General features: G+C 36.9%; 1 protein-coding gene across 1 annotated transcript in view; it reads left to right on the top strand.

Annotated features, from left to right (window-relative positions):
- The first annotated feature begins 2,225 nt into the window (after positions 1-2,225).
- The window catches only part of PGGT1B (protein geranylgeranyltransferase type I subunit beta), a 41,031-nt gene continuing 15,690 nt past the window's right edge, over positions 2,226-27,566 (top strand). The window contains exons 1-5 of the mRNA XM_003788908.3: positions 2,226-2,395; positions 12,030-12,148; positions 18,615-18,682; positions 23,500-23,651; positions 24,352-24,484. Coding sequence (XP_003788956.1) covers positions 2,256-2,395; positions 12,030-12,148; positions 18,615-18,682; positions 23,500-23,651; positions 24,352-24,484 — 612 coding nt within the window. The 5' untranslated portion in view covers positions 2,226-2,255. The remainder of the gene's footprint in view (positions 2,396-12,029; positions 12,149-18,614; positions 18,683-23,499; positions 23,652-24,351; positions 24,485-27,566) is intronic.

A 27,566-nucleotide genomic window follows, 5' to 3' on the forward strand; every position in this document is an offset into this window, starting at 1 on the left:
TCTGGCTCAGGCTGGTCTCAAACCTGTGAGCTCAGGCAATCCACCTGCCTTGGCCTCCCAAATGCTAAGATTACAGGCCTGAGCCACCACGTCCGGCCCTCAGGGTCACTTTTTAAAAATATATTTCTACATATTTTAAAATAGGTACAGTCTGGCCTGGTACACTGGCTTATACCTATAACCCTAGCACTCTGGGAGGTTGAGGGGGGACAATGACAAACTTAGGAGCTGGAGAACAGCCTGAGCAAGAGGAAAAACCCTATCTCTACCAAAAATAGAAAAGTTAGCTGGGCATAGTGGCACCTATAGTTCCAACTAATCAGGAACTTAAGGCTGGAGGATCACTTGAACCCAGGAATCTGAGGTTGCTGTGAGCTAGGCTGAGGCCATGACACTCTACCCAGGGCAATACAGTAAGACTCTGCCTCTAAATAAACAGGCACAGTCATATAGTATGTATCAATTACTATGCTATAATCACTTTACCTATGTTTTCCTGTTTCTTCATAATTCAAACATTATCATTTAATGGCTAATAATTACACAGATGCTTATACTTTGAAGATATGAGCTCTTTACACTTCTTAGCTGAAAATGTAGAGTAGCACTTTATGTGAGGGGTTCGATTCTGTCATGCATATGTGGAAAAGCTTGTATGGTTAAAATCATTCATGGAAACCTTTCTACTGACTTAGGTATATTAAGTTCTCTCTCAATGAATTCAACACAGCAAGTTTTTCTCCAGCTTATACATCAGATTGCTGTTCTTTGAGCTGAGAATCAGATTAAGTATTTGGCTTCCCTACTTTAAGGACCATAACTAGAATTTTCTGAACACAGTGTTCATAGTTGATTCTGGTAAGTTAATGTATATAGTAATGACTGCATTTTTAACATCTTCAGGCATCTTAGAGTATGTGTGAAAGAACAATCTGAATTGTAGTTACAGTGTAAAAACTCTGGACTGGACATACCTAAAGGGCAATGACTGTGAGCTTCATATTTATAGGGAAGTACCAAAGATAGTCCTCTTCCATACAGGGCTGTCTTGTTAATACAGTGTTTGTTAAAAGTGGCGCAAGAATACCTGTGACTAAGTAGTTGGTATGGATTATTGAATAAGTACAAGATAAACTCCAGCCCACAGAGTACATTTTCTTAAGAATTACATCTTCTAAGAAAGCTAACAAAATTATTGCCAAACTTATTAGCTAAGTTGATTACAAAGAATCTAGTTTAGGCCCCATTCTTGGGTAGATTTACCCCTTCTTGGTAAAAAAAAAAAAAAAATGCCTCACAAATCTTTAAAGGGAATAGTATATGGCTGAAGCAACTTAAATCCTGAAACACAGAACTAGAAGCATGTTATTTCGTTTTTTTTAGTATAAATGTAGTTGAATATGTTGGTTTTTTTGGAGACATAGTCTCACTTTGTAGGCACCTGCCACAACACCCGGCTATTTTTATTTATTTATTTTTTTAAGAGACGCGATCTTATTCTTGGTCAGCCTAGTGTCCAACTCCTGAGATCATTCCACTCACCTGGGCCTCCTAGAGACCTAGGATCTAAAGACGTGAGCCACCGCGCCTGGCCATGTTGAGTTTATTTTGCTGCTGCAGATTGATGCGGTGTTGATTCCTGATGACATGTCTACACAAGCGAAGAATAAAGTCTTTAAGATTTATTTTAAAAAGATGCAAGTAGTTTCACACGCAAATGAAAATGTGTGTTTTGTGTGTTGCATTATAAAAGTTCTTCTAGACAAGATTAGGAAAGTCTCAGAACTTGTATAATGTAAGTAATAAACTTTATCTCCACAGTTTGATTTGTAGGCTTAGTCCCTATCTATTCAGTTTAACACTGTGGCCTTCCACAACTGAGTCCGTCAGCAAGTTTATACTGATCCAATCCATTCCCAGATATACCATCCTCAGAATTTCCGCAAAGCAAACGAGAATCTATTGACCTTGTGCTTCCTCCCAAACACCGGCGGAGGATAGAAGTTGTGACCGAGGCATTTGTGGGCTGATTTTACATGGCCTGCGAGGTGTTTCCAAACCTCTGGAGTTTAAAATAGAAAAGGTTGGGTATTGCGCTGCAGAAAAATTTTCAATTGCTGGTCAATAGTTTCGATCATCTGATTGGCCTTCGGCCGGCGAACGCCCCTTCCCCAGCTCCAGGATACCCCTAGGGGTTAGTGCCCCGCCCCCGCCAACTGCTTCCGGGTCGCGGCGGACGTCGCTTCCGGAGCAGCATGGCGGCCCCTGAGGAGGAGAGGCTGTCCGGGAGCGGTGAGGGAGAGCGTCTGGATTTCCTGAGGGACCGGCACGTGCGGTTCTTCCAGCGATGCCTCCAGGTCTTGCCAGAGCGTTATTCTTCGCTGGAGACCAGCAGGTAACTGGAGGCCGCAGTCAGCGGGGCCGGCACCGGGCGGGCCAGTGGAAAGGCGCGGCGGAACCCGGCAGGACGCGGGCGCCCGCAGGGGGCTGAGCAGCTGCCCACCCGGCTCGGACCGGTCCCCGCCTTCCCGGGCGGGCCTCGGGTCACCCTCACTCCTCAGAGCAAAGGCGGGAGGGCCTGAAAAGCTGGAAGTTGAGAGCGTTGGGAATCTCCAGTTGCCTCCTTTTTCACTTACCGATTTCCTATCAACTCGGAGCATTCTTTTTACCCGCTCCCTCCTGCACAGCCCGGGAGTCACTTTTCCTCTATACTTCCGAGTATGAAAGGGAAAAGACAGAGTGTTGTCGTGGTGTCGTAAATACTGAACTCCTGTGCTTCCTTTTCTTCTCCAAAGCCATTGACCCTTAAGTGCATGCCTGTATGGTGTTTGTGTGAGAACGGCAGAAAGTCCTTAAGGACTGAGTCGAAATTTACTTTCCAGGAATTACGAACTAGTGGTAGGCAAATTGGTGTGGTGTCGCGTGAAGCAATCTGTTTAAAGTGTTTTGCAGTAGCTGAGGAGTGTTGTCTGGCGCATGGTACTTGTCAATTCACGATAAAATTCAGAGGAGAAGAACGAAAGGAGGCAGCGATCTTTGCTCCGCAATGCCGTATTTTGAAGTGAGGCCAGATGGGAAGAAACCGAAGATTGTTTTAGCTTTGGTCTCTCTGCGTTTTCTGAACTCTGAGCTTCTAGTGTATTTTGAACACTGCAAGACTGGGTCGGTTTTAGGAGTTTTATCGGTGACTTATGCACTGTATAAGTGGTTAAGAAATACATGGTTTGTGCTGGAGTACAGCTTACCAAAACAAGCATTTTCATAGAGTTCTATGCTACATGTTAGTACAGGATTCATGCATATAGCATACAGTAAGGGGATGTACCTAATCCAGATTTCCTTAAAGCGGCCTTCTATCATCACTCTTTCCAAAGGGACTACTTCTAGTCATCACTTAATGTTACATATTTATTAGCTTATTTGTTTAATATCTTTTTTCCCTCTTGGATTGTAAACTTCAGGAAAGCAGGATCTTTGTCTTATTTACCCCTATAGCAAACACTAGAACTGCCCTATCCAACATGGTAGCCGCTAGCCATATTTGGCTGTTTAAATTCAAATTAATTAAACTAAAAATTTAGTTTTTCTGTTTGTGTAGCTACCATATTGGCCAGTGGCTATTTTTTCCCTTCTCTTTCAACACTTGCATCATCTCAGAAAGTCCTATTAGATAGCATAACACTAGAACCTTGAATAGTCAGCAGTATCAGAGCACTAAGGAAATATTTGTTGAATAATGTGAGCAGAATCCTGAAGGATGAACACCTTACATAAGAAAGAGTGAAACAGTATTTATAGTCCTTCCTCAATTCATATGTATTGATTGATTGGCAGAGCCCATACCTTTACCTAAATTAAGGTTTCTCAAACTCAGTCACTGTTGATTGTAAAACATGTTGCTAAATCGTATTTATGGGGATTAATTTTATTTGACTTCAAAGCATTTGGGTAAAAAGTCATTTGTCCGCTCGGCGCCTATAGCTCAACCGGCTAAGGCGCCAGCCACATACACCTAAGGTGGCGGGTTCGAATCCCCAGCCCGGACCCGCCAAACAACAATGATGGCTGCAACCAAAAAATAGCCGGGCGTTGTGGCGGGCGCCTGTGGTCCCAGCTACTTGGGAGGCTGAGGCAGGAGACTCGCTTGAGCCCAGGAGTTGGAGGTTGCTGTGAGCTGTAATGCCACGGCACTCTACCCAGGGGGACAGCTTGAGGCTCTGTCTCAAAAAAAAAAAAAAAAAAAAGTCATTTGTCCTTTTTTTTTTTGGATACATAATAATTGTTCATATTTCTGGGGCACATGTGATATTTTCATACGTGTCTACATCATATGTGCCCTAACATTAAAGGTGTTTGTTAAACAGCTGAACTTTGCTTTCAGCTACTTTTATAGGTGTTTGGTTGCATTTTCAAAATGCCTGTGTGTTTGGTCTGTTCTATGAACTTGCAGCTTGGACAGAACCATATAGATTAATGCATGTTGGTGTTAAACTCTGTAATTCTGCTAACAGCATAAGTAAAACAGCACAAATTGTCTGACTTATTTAACAATTGGTTTAATAACGTCAGTATAATTGTAAAATTTACATTAGGCACTATATGTTAGAATGATAACAGATAATAACATCTTGGTTAAGCAGTGTTACATCCTTTTTGTGTCTGGTGGTTGACAACTTGAATAGAATTTTGGCATTATTTTGGGTTTCTTGTGACTCGCTTAATAACTGTTTAAGATAACTGCGTGTATCAGTTTTTGTAGTGATTTTAGGTTTTTTTTTTCCTGAATCACAGTCTTTACTTTTGTAGTTTAACATTAAGTACTTCTGTGGTATATGTGATTGTAATTGACTGAAGTTCTAATCTTTTAAGCAAAGGTGATGGTCACAGAATTTCTTGATGCAAGTTTTAAGACAAAACAATATGTTGGCTAAGTCCTAATTCTTACCCAATATTGCATTTGAATTCCATAAGCCTTTATAGTGTGCATACCTATGTCTGGCTGCAGGGAAATAGTGTAAAACTAATGATTCAGGTGTTCCTCTGTTCATTTCTTTTTACAAATATGTTTGAAAAACTGACAAGGCTAATATTGGTCTAGATATTGAGACAGTTATTTTCTGACCTACCATTCTGTTAAAAATTATTCCATTTCCCTGTTTCTTTTAGTCTGACAAATAACCTTTTTAGGGACAATGGCTTTATGAAAATAATATGTTCGCTGTTTCATCCAAGTTTTGTTTTATGTTAATTTCTGAAAAGTGGCAGTAACTAGTTCACTCCAGTGAATATTAAACTTTGGATGGGGCCCTTTGTCAATTAACAAGGTTTTTTAAATGAGTAGTTTAGAGAGATTTTTGTAGTTATGAATTATTCTTGCCACCTGTATTTGGGTATTGAGAATTAGAGTAGGCTTTTTTATTGGGGAGCAAAAGAGTAATTTTCTAATGTTTTTGCTGATCTAATTGTTCTAGAAGAAAAACTTAGGCAATTAATTTTATTTCATAAGGCATTTACAGTTTACCTGGTCTTTCTATTCTAATGTTCTTCCATCTTTCCATGTGTAGCCTCTTATGTGATTACTCTGTTTCCTTCCTTCTACAACTACTTTGTCCTTTAATTTTCTCTCTTATCTCAAGTACATCATAGTCTGTCAGTGTATCTTTCTAAGTAAGTCTGCAGAAAGCTTTTACTCAATGACTTCAGGTTACTTATAAAAATGCACATACCAGGGCCCTTCCCCCAGATCTCCTGGGTTGGATTCTCTCATAGCACTGATCTCTGTGGGCCTGGGTGCATTATAACAAGCATTCCAGTGGTTTTGATGTTCTCTGAAGTTTGAAACTGTTTGCCTGACAGGATAAATAAGATAGTTACTATAGCAGTGCTTCCCACCTGAAATATGCATGTCAGTCACTTGGGGATCTTGTTAAAAAGCAGATTCTGATTGCATACATCTGTATAAGTCTGAGGTGTGGGTCTAACAAGCTCCCTGGTGACTCATACTGTTGATCCCCTGACCACAAACAATAATTGTGATATTTACAGGTCCTTATGGAAGTCACCAGCTCAACCTGAAGAGAGATAGAGACTTAGAGAAAGAAACAACCTGGAACTAAATTTTATAGAATATGATCCAGGGTTTTGTTTGTTTGTTTTTGCAAATGAACAGTAATAATAGGAGCAGATAAGTGAATGTTGAGCAAGCACTTCAATCATTTCTCTAATAGTGGTTCAAAATGTAGGGGGGTGTCTGGCAGGGATTTAAGGAGGTAGACATGGGTCAGATCGTGGAAAGCTTTGTGTGCCTTGTCAAGAAGCTTGACTTTGATGTGATTGTAAGTGACAGGGAATAGTGGCTTTCTGGTTGGATTTTTTTTTTTTTTTGACACAGTCTCAAGCTGTTGCCCTAGATAGTGTGCTGTGGCATCCTAGCTCACAGCAACCTCCAACTCGGGCTCAAGTGATCCTCTTGCCTCAGTTTTTCTATTTTTAGTAGAGATGGGGTCCCACTTTTTGCTTAGGTTGGTCTTGAACCCATGAGCTCAAGCTATCCATTGGCTTGGCCTCCCAGAGTGCTAGGATTACAGGCATGAGCCACCATGCCCAGCCTTAGATACTATTATAGAGTGGTCTTTGGATTTGAGATTGATCTTTGTATTGAGTGGGACAGGACTATAACCAGGAAGACCAATATGGAAGTTGTAGAGAGATGCTGGGGCAGTGGAAGTAAGGATAGAAAAGAGGAAATGAAGGAGGAGGAGTCCTATTATTCTAGGACTAGAACTATAATGCCATATGGTCTGGAGAATAAGAGGCAAAGGAGCAGGTTCAGAAAGGAAGAAGAGAATTTCTGTCAGCACTGATCATATAATCTGTTTAAGATTAGGAAGCTTTATTCATTTTTGTCATGACATCTAGTATGTAGTGGATATTCAGTAGATGCTTCTTGTTTAATAATTGTGATAGTAGAGAAGCTATGTAAGAAGCAAATAATTCCAAAGATGTGTGATTGTGCTTAAGGTATTTACCAGGTGATCAACCATTGATAAATATTGTAAATAATAATGTTCTGGGGCGGCACCTGTGATTCAAGGAGTAGGGCGCCAGCCCCATATACCAAAGGTGGTGTGTTCCAACCTGGCTTAGCCAAAAAGAAAAAAAAAAAAAGAAGAAGAATATTCTGGCCAGGCTCAGTGGCTCACACTTGTAATCCCAGCATCCTGGGAGGCTGAGGCAGTGGATTGCTTGAGCTCAGGAATTTGAGACCTGCCTGAGTAAAAGTGAGACTCTATGTCTACTAAAAATAGAAAAACTAGCCCAGCATTGTGGCAGAGATCTGTAGTCCCAGCTACTCGAGTGAGGCTGAGGCAAGGGAATTGCATCAGCCCAAGAGTTTGAGGTTGCTGTGAGCTATGACACCATAGCACTCTACCCAAGGTGACAGAGACTCTGTCTCCCATAAAAGTAAATAAATAATCAAATAAATAAATAATGTTTAGAATTCATGTAGCCTTTCATTTATTCACCCCAAAGTACTTATGTGCTAGTATTTTTAACTCCATGATTAATTCTAATGTGTCCTCTTAGGCTTTCTTGTCACCGTCACGTGATTTTCAATTTGTGTTCCTATTTTTTTTTGAGACAGAGTCTTACTCTGTCTCCCTGGGTAGAGTGCCATGGTATGATAGCTTACTCAACCTCAAACTCTTGGGTTTAAGTGATCCTCTTTCTTGCCTTGGGCTCCCCAGGAGCTGGGGCTACAGGTGCTTACCACAACACTGGGCTGGTTTTTAGTAGAGATGCTCTTGTTCAGGCTGGTCTCAAACTCCTGAGCCCAGGTGATCCACCTACCTCGGCCTACCAGAATGCTAGGATTACAGGTGCAAGCCACTGCGTCTGGCCGTGTTACTATTTCTTAATGTGGTTTGCTTGTTGATAATGTTAGAATTTTGCAATATGATTTAATCATAGCCTCACCTGAGGACTAGGTAGGAATGCAGTCCATTTTTAAAGACATTTAGAGGTATTAATAAAGGAAGGGGTTGTCCCCAAAGGGGCAGGGCAAGTGATTCAAAGTTCGGGAATCTAGTCCCATAAATCAATGTTTCCAGTTTAGTCCCAGCTTGTCACCACTGCTCTGGACTGACAGTACACTACTCCTTAATATTGTATTGTCATATCAGTATGACCAAATTCTTTTTTCTACTGCCCAGAGTGTTTATTCTTTTTTCCTATTTTGTTTTCATTTTGTTTGTTCTTATTTAACCCTTGGTTGTGAGTTTTTTGGTTTTTTTTTTTTTGTTTGTTTGTTTTTTGGTTTTGATTTTTGTGTAGCTTCTTAAACCTGGAATATTTGAGATCTTTTGGGAACATTTAGTTTATCTCCTCTCATCTGAGAATTGATCTACTGGTAAAGCAACCTAATTTACAGAGAAAATGTTACTCTTTTATCCATGTAAGATAAACTTTTTATATGTATTGTTCAGATTAAGAGAAGGGAGTAAGCAGGAAGATATGGCTTATTTCCTTTAGCTTCTTAGGCTATGACTCAGGGAGGTTCAGATCTGGGGGACAAAGAAAGGAAGAAGTGAGAAGGTAAAAATAACTCTTAGCCCAATTTTAGGGGCATGTGTTGGCAAAATTACTCCTTTGTAGCAGCATTGAGTCAGCTTACCCATTAGTTTATACCCCAAGTGGCAATCATTTGAGCACTACAAAACCCTATGTTATTTCTCACAGAGGCCCATAACCCAAAAGTCTTTTGTATTTCTTACGTCTTATTTAATTCTCTTGCTCTCTAAGTGTTGGGCATATTTGAGAATTCTTAGAAGCTTACTATGTCAACCTTTGTTGGGTGCTTCTGGTGGGGCCTCACTATAAACATAAGCTATTCACTATACCTGCATTAATCTCACAGACTTTACAGTCTCAGCCTGAATATGAGTTAAAAATACTGGACTTAATAATTTAAGTATGCAAGATTTTTAAATGCTTTACCACCATATGATTTCTTGTATTTGACACTTGCTTATAAATGAAATGCATTTATCCAGGAGCAACTAATGGGACAAACATCATTTGGATAATAGTGTACACATACAGATAATAGTGTAACAATAGAGCAGGGTTTCTCAATCTCAGCTGTACTGACATTTGGGGCCAGATAATTTTTGCTGTAAGGGTCTTTCCTGTGCATTGTGGGATGCTTAGTAACATCTCTGGCCTTTACCCTCCAGATCAGGCGTCCTCAAACTTTTTAAACAGGGGGCCAGTTCGCTGTCCCTCAGACCGCTGGAGGGCCGGACTGCAGGCCCCACGATCAGGCTGCAACGCGGGACAGGCAGCGGCAGCAAAAACACCTGGCGGCCTGGATGAATGTCCTAGGCGGGCTGCATGTGGCCTGCGGGGCCATAGTTTGAGGATGCCCACTCTAGATGCCAGTACCACCCTCTCACAGTTGTGACAGCCAAAAAAGTTTGATTATTACGTGTCCCCTTGGGGGCAGTGTTGTCTCAGTAGAAAACCACTGTTAGAGCAGTGCTCCTAAAGCTTGCCTGCATGTTAAAATAACTTGGGAAATTTTTAAAAAACAAACAAAAAGATAGCAAGACTTGAGTGCTCATACCTTCCACCCAGAAATTGTGGGGTTCTGTTTTGTTTTGTTTTGAGAGTTTCACTTTGTCACCTTTGGTAGAATGCCTTGGCATCACAGCTCACAGCAACTTTGAACTCTTGGGCTCAAATGATCGATCCTCTTGCCTCAGCCTCCCAAGTAGCTGGGACTATAGGCCACAACACCCAGCTATTTTTAGAGATGAGATCTTGCTCTTGCTCAGGCTGGTCTCAAACCCCTGAGCTCAATCAGTCCACTGCTTAGGCCTCCCGGAGTGCTAGAATTACAGGCATGACAGAGATTGTGATGTAATTGTGAAGCAGGACTTGGACCTCTGAAGGTTATATTGTTGGTGTTTTAGTCATTTGTTTTTAATCTGATAATAATGAGCTCCCAGGTTTGAGAAGCTCCCCACTGTGGAAAACACCACACTGGAATTCAAACTTCTGAGTAGTTTTGATTATCCAGTGTTGAAGTCTCATGTAAATTATTTGAATTCTTTATACTTTGTTTTCAGCTAGAAGATTAAAGAAGTAGACTAGATCATTTTGAACTTCTTAATTTAGAAGAGAAAACCAACTTGTTTTTATAGTCTTTTGGGTGTTTTCTTCTGTATAGCTTATACTCACAGGAAGCTCCTTTTTTTAATGTTTTCCACCTCAAGTCCTTCGTGTTTTTCTACACTTTTATCTGTTTTTTGCTTTTTTTTATAGTAATGCTTTAATAGGCTCCATGCCCATAGTTCAGTGAGTCCGGGCATCAGCCACATACACTGAGACTGTCAGGTCAAGCCCAGCCCAGGCCTGCTAAAGAACAGTGACAACTGCAACCAAAAAAATAGCCAGGTGTTAATGGCGGGCCCCTATAGTCCCAGCTACTTGGGAGGGTGAGGCAAGAAAATCGCTTAAGTGCAAGAATTTGAGGTTGCTATGAGCTGTGATGCTACAGCACTCTTCCTGTGGTGACATAGTAAGACTGTGTCTCAAAAATAAATAAATAAATAAATCTTTAATAAACTGAGTTATTAGATGTTTAATTTTATCTGACTATAAATGTCACGTTATGATTATCCCAAAACTAAAAACGCTGTTTGAAATCTCCAGGAGAGTCAGATGTAGTATTGCAAGTCTTTTATTCGTTAGTATTCAATATCTGAAGCCTTTTGAGCACCATTATGATGCCTGATGCCACAAGTGGAAAATTCCACACATAAGTACTTAACACAAACTTTGTTTCACGCACAGAATTATTAAAATACTGTATAAAATCACCTTCACACTATGTGAATAAGGTGAATAGGAAACATAAATGAATTTCATTTTTAGACTTGGATCTCACCCCCAAGATATCTCATGTAATACAGATATTCCAAAATTTTAAAAAAAAATGCAAAACTGGAAACATTTCTGATAGCAAGCATTTTGTTTAAGGAATGCTCAACCTATAATACTATTCTAGGCAATACTCTTCTAGACGTATAGAGGAGAAAATTTGTTACATACAGTGGATACCTCATGGCATTAAGGCTTAAGGCTCTTTAGGGATCCTTAAAGAATTGGTCAAGTGGCTTTACTGTAAGATTTTAGACCAGATAATTTGAAGTATTAATTTATTACTATTAGTTATGTGTATTACTAGGTTATAGAAATGAAATAATGCTCAATCAAGCAACATTATAGAATGCTTCTCAACATAAAAACAATTATGTATAATGAGTTCTTTATGCTTAAAGCAACCATTAAGGTACAGATTTTCATATGAAAGCACAAGGTTTAGATCAGACTTATAGTATGTGATCTTGGAGAGAAGAGTGTTGCCTTTTAGTTTTTCATTCCATCAAAGAATGCTCCTCTCTGGGAAAATGGTATTGAAGTGCATTTGTATTTAATTTTTTTCAGTGTTTCCTGTTTCCCAAAATTTATTATAAATTTTTTTCTAAGAAGTTACATTATTTATTAACAGGTTTGAATAAAGATAAATTTATTCTAACATTTCTCAAGATAGGCACAAGCTATAAGCATAATTGCTCTTGGCAAATTAGAGAAAATTGCCATTTTATAAATACTTACCAGCTTTTTGTGCTTATCTATACTGATTAGATATAGAGAATCCTCTTTTTAATCAACTTTTAGTCTTCCAGTTGCTGATACACTGGCTTTAGTGGATTCACATATGCTTCCATTGAGTAGGGTTGGTTTCTACCTCCCTAAATATCCCTTTTTAAAGAGGTGAAACAAAACTTTGGCTGATAATTAAGTTATAAGAACAAATTGGTTATTTTGGCTTTTGTAAAGTGGGAGTATTCTATAAAAGTAGAGTTATTCTATATAAGTAGGATGAGTTTATTCTTTTTCAGAACCAGAAAGACTTCATTGGTTTGACAGTTAAGATGAAACTTCACATTTTTTTCTTTCAGGTTGACAATTGCATTTTTTGCACTCTCCGGGCTGGATATGTTGGATTCCTTAGATGTGGTGAACAAAGATGATATAATAGAGTGGATTTACTCCCTGCAGGTCCTTCCCACAGAAGACAGTGAGTGAGTTTTAAGCATTTTATTTTTAGTGTGACTAGTTGTACCTGGCATAAAATGTATTGGACCAGCAAATCTTACTATTTGTTCATATATTATTAACATATTTTATTAATCTATGTTTTCCTTGTGATACGTTCTGTTCAAATACAACACTTAAGTTGAACCATAAATCTCTTGAAAAAGCAATTTAGAGCTACCTGGGACTAAATAGAGACCCACAGTTGTAGCATCCCACTGTGTTGTGTACTTCCACACTGATAACTGCTTGTTGATTATTTGTAGTTGATATTTATGTTTGATTACTTTTATGGCATTCACTCTTTCATTCCCAACCGTTTTTTTTTGTTTCTTCAGTGAAAAACTCTTTCCTATCAAAAGCTTTTCTTTCATTTTCCTGGCTATTTCCCTACTAGTGTATAATTAGCATGTCTCTAATAGGTTTGCAGAACTCTTACATGTATTTCAATCTTATTTAGACTTTTTAAAACTTTAAAATGTTTGATTAATTCTCTAACTTCATAAATTACATGATCAACTACATATACAGGCAGTCTCTAGGTTGCAGACAACCCAACTTACAGCATTCCATACCTATGAACAGGCTCCTGTAATGATAATTTATAATGAAATAATAATTTGGGAACTAGTTTCTTCCATTCTTGTGAAGAAACTCACATAGTCTAAGCAATTTGTTGGTGCAGCATCTTTATGCTAGTGGATAATCCCATTTATATGGTCACATACAGCATCACTTTTGTCTTCTTTATTCAATTTTGTGTGTCTATGTTTATCCTTATGACTATGCCTTCAAAGCAAAAGTCCACTGAAGTTCATGTAAGCCTTCAGGGAGGAGAAAGGTTATTACAATGAAAATGAAAGTAGAAATAATTAAGCATTTGGAGAAAGGCCAGATGCCATCATACATTGGAAAGCATTAGGCTTCGGTCACTGGACCATCACTGGAGCACAGGAAAGGCAGTGTGCTCCCAATGGAAGTATCAATAATTACTAAGAGTAGTGGATTTAGTATTGAAATGGAAGTGTTATAATTGATTGACCTTGTTAGAAGGTCAAAATAAGTATAACATTCCTGTTAGCCTAGCATTGATGCAACATTGATGACCTTTAGCCTTTAATATTCTTTTTTGAAATTTCTCCTTTCTCCTATTAAACCTTCTTTGTTTTTATGTTCCATTTGAATTATAGGAAAGAGCATAGTGTTTCTGTAACTTATTATTACAATACAGAGGTGTTATTAGTCTTATCAGTATTACAGTATTATCGTGTATTATTAACACGTAAGAGCCATATAATACTGTTATTGTCACTGTATATGCACTGTTCATCAGGGTTACGATTTACAAAGAAATCTGACTTAAAGACGTTGTCAGGAACATATCTATAACCTGGGGACAGCATGTACACAAGTTTGAGAAACTCTGTTATTCACTCTGTTAGCATAAAATACCTAACATAACTTATACATGTTGAAAGTTCTAACCTTAAACAGAGCAAGCAAATAAACTCATAGAAAATTCTGCAATTTTTATCAGTGGTCACCACTTATCTGTCTTAATCAGCATTTATAAATTAGCAATATGGTTCATTGGTTGGAATAATCATGTATAAATCTCACCCACTGAACTTTGGAGAAATAAATTAAAAACTTTGTTTAGAAAGAAAGAAAGAATTTCTCTATTAACAGATGATATTGGACATAGTTTATGGGTTTCTACTTTGTTCTTGAAATTCGTAGTGTTTCTTTTTAATTTAATGTAATTTTTAAAACCTATGCCTGTTTACAAATTCTTGTTAAAATGATTATGCATTTTGAACTAGTTCTATCAGAATTAATATATAAATATCTCATTACTTTCACCAGCAACATGAGGAAGCACATATGATAATTTATTTAGTCAACAATTAAAGCTTCTAACATGTTGGTAAGTAGGATTATTGAATTTTCTGCCAAACCTGTGGAGAAGGGCTATAATATGTTACAAGATTCATTCTCTAGGTGCCTGTGGCTGAAGCCAGATCATAGTCCTTGTCACCTGCAAAATAGAAGTAATTTATGGTTTTCTATTTTTGCCAAGATTTTTTTTAATAGCTTAAGTTTGAAATTATTTCAAAAGTTAAGAGTTAGAGAGATGTAAGGTAGTATTATAGATTCTGCTTGTTTTTTTGGTTTTATACCTAAAATGCATGCCCTGATCAAATAATACACTGCAGTTTCTTGGAGAAAAGTAATCTCGCATAGGATAGGTAGAAAGTTATACATGCTGTGGCACGTAGAAAGCTATTCTACAAGTTTTTGCTGAAATATATTTTGTATTATTTTATTAAAAATGTACTGATTCTCATTCCCTTGAAACGAAATAGCCATTGTGTCTTTAAAAAAGGATGGACTCTAACATTTTAGTGAGAGAATTCATACTAGAGCTTGTAGTTTTCGGTATATAAATCACTTATTCACCATGCTTTCTAATCTGTCTTATATTTATCTCTGCTTTTAAAGACTACTTGGTGGCTCCCAGATTGAGCTGTTTTATGGTCTGTTGTTTAATACTTGTTTACTTCTTCCTATCATTTTATTAGCAAAATTAGTTTTTTAAAACACTTTCATACCCATATTCTTTTTAAAGGATACACTGCGTATTCATTTTATCGTTATTTAATCTTGTGTTGTGAGAGACTTACTATCCAATCTGAAGTTTCACATTACCCATAATTTTGTTTACTGCATGTGTACCAGAATGGCTAAAAATGAAAAAGGTGGAAAATAACAAATGTTGACAGGAATTAGTAAACTGGAACTTTTGTACACTACTGAAGAAATTTTATAACTACTTTCAAAAACTATGTGGTATTTACTAACGCTGAAACATACGTAAATTCTATGATTCATCAGTTCTCCTAGTATATACATGCCTTGCAGAAATGAAAATATGTTCACCCAAAGATATGGAATGGAATGTTGACAGCAGTATTTTTCGCAAGAGTCCAGAACTAGGAGCTATACAGACTACTCGTAATCATATAAAATGGGAGTGAACAGTCTGCGCAATTATTTGAATGAGTTACACAAACATATTTTGAGGGAAAGAAGTACTTAGTGTGTTATTATTATGTGTACATAAAACACAAAAAGAAGTTAAACCAGTCTGAGTTTTTGAGAAGTGACTAAATGTGTGTGTGTGGCAGGGGAGAGCCTTTTGGAATTTCGGCTATGTACTTTTTCTTGTAAAAAACTGGTTTTACAGGTGTTTATTTTGCAGAAGTTCATGGAGCTGTTCAATTATGATAGGTGCAGTTTTCTTATGTTTATTATATTGTGAAGGTTTTCAAATGTTTTGGAATTAGAGTTGGAACTCCCCATATTGAGACCCATTGGAGTTCTCTTTCCCATTTACTGTTAACTCGATGGCTCTCATCGGTTTGAAGCCCATGGCTAATTTTTTTTCTTCAGTCATTGCCACTGAAATGTTGTTTAAAATATTTAGGCTTCCACTTGAATTGTAAACTTCTGGAAGACAGAGAATGTGAATGTCTTACATTTCTTTTCCCTCTCAGTCCCTAAAACATTATTATGTGTCCTTAGTTCCTAGATTGGTAAATCACCTGCAATTTCCCCAGCTTTTTTCTTCCTCTTTTCTGTGTTTTCCCAATTAGCCTAGAGCATCATCTGGTGCCTCAGATATTTTCTCATTCATGAAGCATTTGCAGACTGAGCATAAGAGAATATCCTATATTTGTCCAGCTTCATGATATCACAAAAACGAGAGAATTTTAAAATCCAAAAATGTTAAAACCTGGAGATTATAAAGGAAAAATTAGATAGATTTGATTAAGTCAATATTTAAACTTTTATAGAGTGAAAAATAAACAAGTTAGGTAAGTGACAGTCTTGCAGAAAATTGTGGATATACATTAAGTAATATGTATATATATGCAATAAACTAATAATATAATATCTATAATATCTAATAATATAAAATCTAAACTATAAGAAATTCTTAAAGATTAAGAGGAAAAAGACATATCATCCTTTAAAAAAGATATAGCCTTTAAAAAATGACAAAATTTATGAATAGGTAGTTAACAAAAGAAGTACAGACAGTAAATACACATACATGAAAAGGTGATTAACCTTACTGGAAATCAGGGAAATGCAATCAAAACAGTGGTGTTACATTATTATTATTTTTACCTAATATGTCAGTGTAGCTAAAAGTTGGCAAGAATACAGAGGTAAGAGTACTTAATATTCTGTTAGTGAAGGTGAGAATTATTAAGGCCTTTTGAAAGGCAATTTAGCAGTATAATTTTTACCCTGTTTGACATATTCTGATGTATTCTGTAATGGGTTGAAAAGTGGCCCCATAAAGAAATGTTCACCCAGAACTTCAAAATGTGACCTTCTTTGGCATAAAGGTCTTTGCAGATGTAATTAAGGATGTTGAGATGAGAATATCCTGGATTTAATGGGTCCTACATTCAATGACTGGTGCCCTCACAAGAGAAAGGAAAGGAAGATTTGAACATGGGGGGATGTTTTTGTGAAGATAGGGACAGAAATTTGAGAACTATATCAACAAGCTAGGGGAGCCAAGGATCACCCACAGGCATCAGAAGCTAGGGGATAAGCAGGGAAACAATTCTACCCCAGAGCCTCCAGAAGGAAGCAGCGTTACTAACACCTTAATTTTGAACTCTGCTCCACAACCATGAAGAAGTAAATTTCTGTTGTTCTAAATCACCAGGTTTGTGGTGATTTGTCACATGTACACAAAAATATATATTTAGAAAAATGTTTTTTTGGTGATGTTTGTAATGGTAACAAATTAGCAACAAAATAATACCAAAAGTGAAACAGTTAAATAAACTGTTTTTAGTAGATGGTAATGGAGTAGATGTATATACAGTGTGTACTGACGTGGAACTGCCCATCGCATATGGTTAAATGATGAAACCATACACACAGATATTTTGTTTTAACAATCTATGAATATGAATGTATAGGAAAGACTCTGAAAGGATACAGACATCTTTGTAGTGGGGGTAGTAGGTGGCAACAGAGGTATGGGGGGGCAGCATAATTATGTTTCTATATTTATTTTCAAAACAAAAAGCCTTAGCTTACTTTATCTTCAAAAGATAACAAAAATAAACAATTAAAAACTAAAGTTACATACATACTGATATTTTTGCTAATGGCAGAAATAATGGTCTACATTATTTACTGTTTCATAAGTTTTAAAGCACTGCCAAATACATTAACAAATTTGTTCTTCACCTAATTAGCCTGACTGAAAAGAGTCAAAGTGATTAAGAGACCTGCCGGAGGACTCACACAGATGTTAAGAGATAGAGTTAGACTGAAGCCTGGGGCTCAGAGCTGCTCCACTGTTTCAGTAGATAGGTCCCCAGTGGGGACTTTTGTGGATGGTCCTTAAGGACTTTGTGAATATTTGATCAGAATTTACCCAGGCCCCCATCTGCCTCCAGGACCTTGAAGACCATAGTGGTTTCCTATTAATGAGTCAGACTTGGAGGGATAGGGCTGTTCTCCTCAGGAGGAGGTATTTAGGAAATACAAGGGACCAGATACCTTCTTGACCAGAGGTACAACCAGATAATTTTAGAGCTAGAATGGAGTGAGGAATACTATAGGCCAACACTTTATAAGTGAGGATATTAAGGTTGAGAGAGAATAATAATTTGTCCACAGTAATACAACTAATTAATGCTAGAGGCAAGATTAGAATACAGTTCCTGCTTTCTTATCTTTGATATGTGTTTTGTATGTTCTGATTCATTGCAAGAGGTGATCTGTTAATCATGGATGGTTTTCTTTGATATACAAATTTTGTCATGGGAACTCTGAGACTTATCTTACTTTAAATGAAAGTAAATATGGTATCTGTTTCTTAATAGATCCCATAAATTATCAAGGTTAAGTGCTTATTTTCTCTGCAGCTTTTATAGTTTTAGTTTGCTTGCAAGTCAAGAAGCAATGAAAGTAAAGACGTAAAAAGACAGTAAGTGGTAGGTTAGGATTCTAGGCCCTATTGCATTATTAGTTGTTACCTTGAACATGTCACTTGACCTCTGAGCTTACGTTTTCTGTTCTATGGATGTGGGAATAAATATGTTGATAACACAAGAAACAGTCTTATAGAAGCCCAAAAGGATTCTGTAGGCAGTGAGGTGGGATATAAGTTAAAAATACAAGGTAGGAGAGGGTTATTTTGTCTAAGACTGGTAAAGACATAAAATTAAGAGGTTTCGTTAAAGCACCTGAGTGGACCGGCACATGGTGAGGATTCAACATTAGCTAGCATGAAAATGAAGACAGTGACAAAATTTTGGTACTGAAGGATCTGATTCTGAAAGATGGTACAGCTGCTTTAGAATCTGTACAAAATAAGATGTATTTTAATTAAGTGTGTTTTTATTTTCTAGGATCAAATCTAAATCGCTGTGGTTTCCGAGGCTCATCATACCTGGGTATTCCATTCAATCCATCAAAGGTTAGTTCTTTTTGGGTCAGAAAAAAGGAGAAAAGATGTGGAGAGATTCTAGTAAAAGAGAAGTTATACAGAAAGAAACCAAGCTTCCAGGTTTCAGTACAACTAAATACTATCAGAAATGTATATTGTAAACTAATATAATAAACCTCTTAAGGAAAACCTATATTGTCATTATTTCTTAGAAGAAAGCACAGCACATATACACAGAGACATTTCTATTAATTGTTACAGAAAGTATCTCACTATTTGTGTGCTTGGGTATGTAAAAATTACTGGTGATGTCCTGGAGAAAATGGAAATAAAGTACTCAGATACTTTGATACTTGGTCCCTAAGAAGCCATTAAACTACCTACTACAGAAGGACTCTATGTTCAGCTCTCATTTCTTAGGCATAAAAGAAAAAGCTTTTCTCAAGGCAGTGATTGAAGATATGAGTAGTGGTTATTTGTTTGTTTTTGGCTAGGGCTGGGTTTGAACCAGCCCTACTCCTTTGAGCCACAGGCACCACCACCACGAGTAGTGGTTAATTTGATGACTTTTATGGCAATAGGCAAAATTTTCTTAGGATTGTAGCTAGAGGCTTTGATACCAGCACATGCCATTGTAAGAAGCAGTGAGTCCTGAGAAGCTTTTTTTTTTTTTTTTTTTTTTTTTGAAGAAACAGAGTCTCACTTTATCGCCCTTGGTAGAGTGCTGTGGCGTCGCAGCTTACAGCAACCTCCAGCTCTTGGGCTTAGGTGATTCTCTTGCCTCAGCCTCCCAAGTAGCTGGGACTATAGGCCTGAGAAGCTTTTTTCTTCAAAGAAGCAGACCCAGAACAAACTTTGTAGGTGGTTCCATCTGTGCACAAAGTACCAATATTTTTCTATAATAGAAAGTAGAGAAAAACTTCATTTTTCCTAAAGAGGCCTCACAAAATAAATTTTTTTTTCTTTGATGAGGTCAATTGCTTATAAAATGGTTACAGGTCAGTATATCAAAGTTTGCATCCATTTGCGAACTGAAGGTAAATGGGGTGTTACCCATCAGAATTTCAGAATAAGTTTCAACGATTTTGGAGGTGACGTGATTTGATAGAGGCACTACTTCAACTTTCTTCCCTGCCTCAAGCTGTAGATCAGCTTGCTTATATCATCACCATATGAATTCACCAAGGTGTCTCCAATCATGTGTGCTCATTGCACGTAGCAAGGAACATAATAACAAAAGATGCATAAAATTTGTCCCTTTTTTCCATACATATGTTTTCTCACTGAATAAACGGTGTCCTTTACATAATCAACAGGTTTTCCGGATGTCATGACAGTGGTAATGATGACCATTACACAGTACTAGACCATATATAGATAATATACCTATAGGTACTGGAGTAAAACAGTGCTTTAATAACATTATTTTAAAAATAGAAATGGTCTCTGTCCCTAAAACATTTTCAAAGTAATAAGAATAAAGTTGAAGAAGAAATCATGTTTGCCCTTGGTTTACAGAGTCTCCCGAAATCTATTTTTGGCCTTAGGTTCACCTGACCCCTGTCATCTTCTGGGGAAGCAGGCCCCATTCCATGCTGTGTTGTCTTCATTGGAATTGTCAAAGGAGCTGAAGACTCCAGTGGAATCACATAGAGTTGTCACTAGGGGTAGTGGCTGAGACTCTAGCAGACAGGACATCAGTGAGAGAATCCGAGGAGGCACTTAGGATTGTCCAGTACAGATGTGAATAAATAGCATGGTGTCACTGATTTTTCTTTCAGAAGCACCAAAATACCTATACATTACTGACATACCTGGTCTATGCTTGGGATCTTCAGTGTGACCATAAAGCATTTTTAGAGAAACACTAAGGGATCCTTCCACTCAACTCTTCGTACTGTTTTCCTTCATGAATTCCACCTTCTCTGTACTTAATTCTGTATTTTCCTTAATATATACCACAGAACTTTCCTTCTCTAATTTGCTTTCACTTTTTCTTCCACCTATAATTCTTCCTTCATCTACACCTGCCCAACCTCCCCTTCTGCAGAGAATAATTCCTGTTAACATCCATGTGCTCTTGTATCTCCCTGTGGCTGCTTATTACATTCTACAGGTGCTTTGTATTATAGTTATTTGAGCAGACCTCTCTTCTACCCTTAAGGTTAAGGTCCACATTTAATTTATATATGGATTTTCTACACTTCCTTTAACATAACCCGATGTTTACTTTAAGTACCAAATGTAAAATATACTATAGGAATTCCAAGAAGTCTTAATAAATGCGGACTAGAATACCCAGGAGAATTAGAGCTTCAGTTCTAAGAAGAGAGGTAGAATGAAAGATGTCAAGATGGAAATGTGCTTGGCATATTTGTGAGATTATATATAAAGAATTGTATATCTAAGGGTGGATGGTTGGGGTGGGTTTGTATTATAAAGGTATTGAACAACATGCAAGTTCATTCTGTGAGGAACCATAGGTCAGTATAGAGGAAAATTATGTGATTAAATCAGTGGTTGTTCCAACACCCTTGGATCGTGACTCTAAAGAAGTGGTGGCCCTTTTGATATTTGCTTTGTATTTAAATCATCATCAAGATAACTAACATCTTTTTGGACAGTAATTTATTTAATCCTTAAAATAACCTTATGAGGTAGATAGTAATATCTTCATTTTCTAAATGAGAAAAATTAAGCCAATAAGGAGAGCCAGGATTTGCCTTTCAATGATTGCAGAAGTTTGCATTTATTTATAGAAGGCAGAGAAGACTATTTTAGCCAAAACCTTGGCACAAATTTTACTATATCTTTCTAGTGTTATGAGAGTTATTTTAGTATTTGAAACAGTTGTTGATAAACCCAAACTAAAAGAAAAGGCAAACTTATGAAAAAGTTATTAAGAATATACGCTTGGTGGCTCCGCGTCCACTGTAGCACAGTGGTTACAGTACCAGCCACATACACTGAGGGTGGTGGGTTCGAACCCGGCCTGGGCCAACTGAACAACTGCAACAAAATAAATAGCTGGGCATTGTGGCAGCACCTGTAGTCCCACCTACTTGGGAGGCTGAGGCAGGAGAATTGCTTGAGTTTGAGGTTCCTGTGAGCTGTGACACCATGGCACTCTACTGAGGGTGACATAGACTCTGTCTCAAAAAAAAGAATATACTCTTGGGTATATTCTTACTCTTAATCTCACAGAAGTAAAAAATAGAACAGAGGATAATCAAGGATGGGAAAGGGAGAGGTAAGGGGGGAAATAGAGATTTGTTTAAAGGATACAAAATTATATCTAGATAGGAGAAATAAATTTAGTGTTTTATAGTGCTGTAGGATGGCTGTAGTTATTTTTATTTTTACTTATTTATTTTAGTGTCAAGCTGTTGCCCTGGGTAGAGTGCCATGGCATCACAACTCATAGCAACCTCAAACTCTTAGGCTTAAACGATTTTCTTGCCTCAGCCTCCTAAGTACCCAGCACTGACTACTAGGTGCCCGCCACAACGCCTGGCTGTTTTTTTTGTTGCAGTTGTCCTTGTAGTTTTAGCTGGCCCTGGCCGGGTTTGGACCCACCAGCCTTTGTGTGTGTGGGCAGCACCCTACCCACTGACCTACAGGCGCTGCCCAGGATGACTGAAGTTAATACATGTATATTTAGGATACTGAATATTCCCAACACAAATGATAAATGTTTGACATGATGGATATGCTAATTTCTGTGATCACTACATTCGTACTGCAGACTGTGTACCCATAAATATATGTCTATTAAAATTTAATATGAAACATTCTATCAAAAGGGAAACTTTCTTAAACTGAGAAAGCAATGAGTACGATGTGAAATATTACATTTTTCAAGTGAAATTTTCATTTAAAATAACCAATAAATAAGGTCAGCTGATTATTTCAAATTGATTATATAACTAATTTTTTGTGGAATATAAAATTACTTGGCATAATAAACTATATTCAAATTCCAATTTGATCTATGCCTGTTGCCAGGGTTTTTATAGGATTTCTTATAAGGAGTCACAGATTTTATAAAGCTTAAGAAATCTTTGATACTTGTTCACATTTTTGTATTGCAACAGTTAAATCAGTCAAACTAACCTATATTGTGATGAGTTTCCTAGTTTTACTTGGAAACTGAAAAATTTGGTTTTGCCTAGAAAATAGCTAGTCTAATAATCTCTGTGTTAAGAGCATAGGCTTCATAAAACATTTCTGTAAGAAATATCCATTTCAGTTACAATTTTGAAAGTTACACTATTTTATTTCTGGATAGTTTTTCAGATTTAGTATTTGGAAGTTTTCTTAGCATTTTTTTTGTTTTGTTTTTTGCTATTCTAAATGCTAATGTTTATTGGAGATTCACTTTGAAAAGTAGAATAATAAGGTTTTCAACTTTATAGGTTTTTAATTTCTATATGTTGATTACTATAGTGGTATTTAATTTAGGTTTGTCTTACATAAAGGAATTTTTGTTTTATGAATCTTGCTTGAAAGGCTATATGCTTTTCTAACTTTATAGGACTTAAATTGTAAGTGGTAGAGTTAAATATGAAAATAAAATAATTTGGTTTACTTGAATATCATGACAACTATTATAAAGCCTGTGATCTCTGAGATAAATTTAAAAATTATGTAGCCTGAAATGTATGCAGGCATACTTATGTTGAGATACATGTAAAAATGGAGGTTTGTTTTTCTCAGTTACATGTCTACACAAATCAGTATAAACAGCATTTAATTTTACTATTTACTGAAACCTCATGTCACATTACTTAATGAAACGCATTTTCATTTCACTTCATTATTTAACATTATGTTAATTTTGAATTTAGAATCCTGGAACAGCTCATCCTTATGATAGTGGCCACATAGCAATGACCTATACTGGCCTGTCATGCTTAGTCATTCTTGGAGACGACTTAAGCCGGGTAAATAAAGAAGCTTGCCTAGCAGGCTTGAGAGCCCTTCAGCTGGAAGATGGGAGGTATGACTTACTCTTTTTTCTTTTTTAATAAAGAATAATGTTTTGGAACTAAAAAGGTATACATGTGGTGCATGTCCAGTGTAGGAAAATTAAGTCAACTTAAGAAGGTGGTCATTGTAGGGAAGTTCTACTGTATTTCAGTGTCGTCTTTGATTACTGTTGCCCTGTTCTTGCTTATAAGTAAAGTAGTAGATAGGCTACACAGATTGTTAGCTGTCTAAAACTAATGAACTGTGTAAAATATTACATCAGTATGATTGATCGATTAATGCTTATCTCTCTCTATATATGTACATATATATAAGAAATTTCACATAGAAAAACTTGGGCTTGGGAATTTCTTACTACTTAAGAGGTTTCAGATTTTACCTGCTTTTCCTGTCATTAATTCTCAAGCCAGTGTACCACAGTTATCCCAGGCTGGGAGCAAGTAAACTTACTCTGCGTGGTAGCATCCAGAAAGGAATGACATAGTAGTGTGTAAACTACCCAGGAATCAGAAACCTGGGGTAGAGTAATGATTTAGAGATAGTTTTGTATTACGCAAGTTAATTGTTCTTTATTGAGTAATACAAAATAGAATATAGTTTTAAAATCAGTTACAGACTTTGTGTGACAAAAAAACACAAAAGAAGGTGTTTCTAACCCTCTCACAAAACTATAGTCCAGTGCTAATAAAAAATAATGTTATTATTTTCAGTTTTTGTGCAGTACCTGAAGGCAGTGAAAATGACATGCGATTTGTGTACTGTGCTTCCTGTATTTGCTATATGCTCAACAATTGGTCAGGCATGGATATGAAAAAAGCCATCAGCTATATAAGAAGAAGTATGGTGAGTTGTGTTGTTAAAATTGACTATTTAGGTTGTTACTGCTGGTGTATGAGGGCAGTAATATAATGTATACCTCATTTTTTCCACCAAGAATTTGTAACTGTGGACAGTAAGATTACTTTTTAGGTAAAGCATGTATCAGAACACCATGTAGAAATAATCTTAAAGGGTAGATTGACTCCTTAGCTGTTACAGTTTAAATGTGAAGCAATGTCTTTATCAGAAAAGGATTGATAAGCCTTAGAAAGAAAAAAAAGTAGTACAATCTGATAGGCAAATGTTGATAGCCTATCCTCACAGGAGTTGAGAGTTTTGTTCAAGTAAACTGTAAAAGTATCTCTGGTATACTGGTATCTCTGATGGGACTATTCTTATAATCTTTTTATTGGCGGTAGTAAGGAAAGCTTAATCAGCAAGAAGTCTACTTTGCTGTACTGTTTAATCTCTGTGTAAAACAGAAAAAAGAAAAGTGCTTCTTCCCCAGTTTATTTCCCAGATATAAAGTGTTTCATTTTATAGATTAGAATATTTTAGGCTGTTAATTCAACTTATTTCAAAATGAAAATGTCTGTAAATTCTTAAAGGAATGGAGTTATTTATTTTAATTGACTATATCACTGTGGATCCGATTTTGAACACTCAAAACAATATCATAAATTTGTAAGAGCCTGCAAATACCAGAAAAGTTTTCAGGGGAGTTTTACAAGGAAGAGAGATTTATGTTAGATGAGAGGGTGGTGATCTGTGTTTTGGGCATACATAGAACTGTCTTCTCAGTGTGTTGTGTGTGGAGGTACAACATACTGATTTGCCCTGTTTCTGCTCAGTTAAGGTGGTGTGTATCAGCATTTTCTCTGTAATTAACTTTCTTCCCTTTGTAATTGTTCAGTGTCTTAAGGAGAAATATCAGAAGACCGTGTAAATGTTCTGTTCTTTATCCAGTGTTTATCCACTAGTGTTGATGGTGTGCATTGATGATTTTCCAGCTCTAGCAGCCCTTAAATAAATATCAATTGACATTTTTCTGTTAGAGAATGTATTCTCTCTGCCTTCATTTATTTGTTTACTTACTTACTTGTGTCATTATGGACTCCAGATCTAATTTTATTTAATGGGTTATAATTTATTACTATCATTATTCATTTTGATACTCAGATTACCCCAAATTTGGCCAGTGAAAAAACCCCTTTGAGGAGGACCTATGCCCCTTTGAAACATTCCCTTCATTCTTTGAGAACTTTCTTCTTTCTGGCACAAGATATTCCAAGTTTATCTTCTACTTTCCCATCCTCAGTGGTAGGATCAGTCATTTCTTTAAGAAGATTGTTATTCTTTTTTTCCCCCTAGATTAATATAAGGGTACATTTACACTAGAATGTTTATATCCCAATTATTTTTATTAGAGCACAGTGTTTAGAAACTAGGACGCTGGTGCTATGTGGGTTTATTGGTATTGGGATGTCATTTCTTCTAGGCCCTCCCTCAGCAGGCCGCTCTAGTAAATGTATTCCCAGGCGCACACACTCACAATCTATATTTCTGTGTCTGTCTTTGTACCTGTATAATAAAAACCATGAGTCTATACTGGTACCTCAAATTTCATTTTATCATTGCAGGGTTCATTTTAACTCCCCTCCTTTCATTGGTGACACCATTCTCTGACGGTGACAAACCTGGATGCTATTACATTGGTTCTTTTTGTTGAGTCTGAGGGTACAGAGGCAGAATTACTATATTCAAGAAATACTTGGTTCCTTCTTTTATTTCCCTTCTTTAATATGATATGTACCCCCTTAATATGATTATATTATTTATTAAACTTTATTTATTATTATTATTTATTAACTTTGTTGATTTAATTTATTTACTTTAGGAGGAATTTGAGACCATGAGCAACAGCAAGACCCTGTCTCTGGCAAAAAAATAGAAAAATTAGCCGGGTGTAGCAACTAATACCTATAGTCCCAGCTACTCAGGAAGCTGAGGGAGGAGGATTCCTTGAAGCCAGAAGTTTGAGGTTGCAGTGAACTGTGGTGCTGCCAGTGCACTCTAGTCTGGGCAATAGAGAGAGATTCCACTTAAAAAAAAAAAAAAAATACACACACACACATAGATACATGCCCACATTAGAGAAGTGTGACTCTCTTTCTGTCTGCCACGTCTTCCCTAACCCCTATACTTCTTGTCCCAGCTCACTCTGCAAGTGATCCTTCTCATTAGTTTTTAGTTAATCTTTCCTGTATTTCTTTTTGATAAGAAATATGTGTATTTTTGTTTTTTCTTATTTTTTATTCAAAAGGTAGCATACCATACTTTTATTTTTTTGTAGTTTGTTTTTAAACTACAAAATATATATAATGTATAGCTTGAAAATCACTCTTTATCAGTTCAGAGAGATTTTCCTCTTTCTTACAGTTTCATGTTATTCCACTGTGGGGATGGGCCTTAGTTTTTTCAACTGTTCTATGTATAGAGCATCTATTTTACAATTACAAACAATGCTGTAATTTAATTTTTAATTTCCTTTTTATGGTCCCATCTGCTTGTTTGAAGATATGTAATTGAGTTTGGGGTGCTTTATTGCAGTTTTCTTCTTTATGACTGTTGAGGAAAGATGGGGACAGATTTTCATATACATAAGGGTTTTCATTCTGTTTGCTGTGTTTTCCCTTTTTCTTGTCCCAGCAATCTCAAACTCTTGGGTTTGAGTAATCCTCTTGCCTCAGCCTCCCATGTAGCTGGGACCACAGGCATGTAACATCATGCCCAGCTGATTTTTCTGTTTTTCATAGAGACAGGGTCTCGCTCTTGCTCAGGCTGATCTCGAACTCCTGAGCTCACTTTGGCCTCCGAGAGTGCTAGGATTACATGCATGAGCCACCACACCTGTATCTGTTTGGGTGTCTTCATCTCAGAGTTATTTTTTATATAAATTTGTCTCTTTTTGTTTATAAGTTTCATGGATTTTTTTTTCTTTCAAGAATTTCTAGTTTAAGAGTTCTATCTTTTGGCTCGGCGCCTGTGGCTCAAGCGGCTAAGGCGCCAGCCACATACACCTAAGGTGGCGGGTTCGAATCCCCAG

Source organism: Otolemur garnettii, unplaced genomic scaffold (assembly GCF_000181295.1).
Source record: "Otolemur garnettii isolate 467f Iridium unplaced genomic scaffold, OtoGar3 scaffold00030, whole genome shotgun sequence".
NCBI classification, from domain to species: Eukaryota; Metazoa; Chordata; class Mammalia; order Primates; family Galagidae; genus Otolemur; species Otolemur garnettii.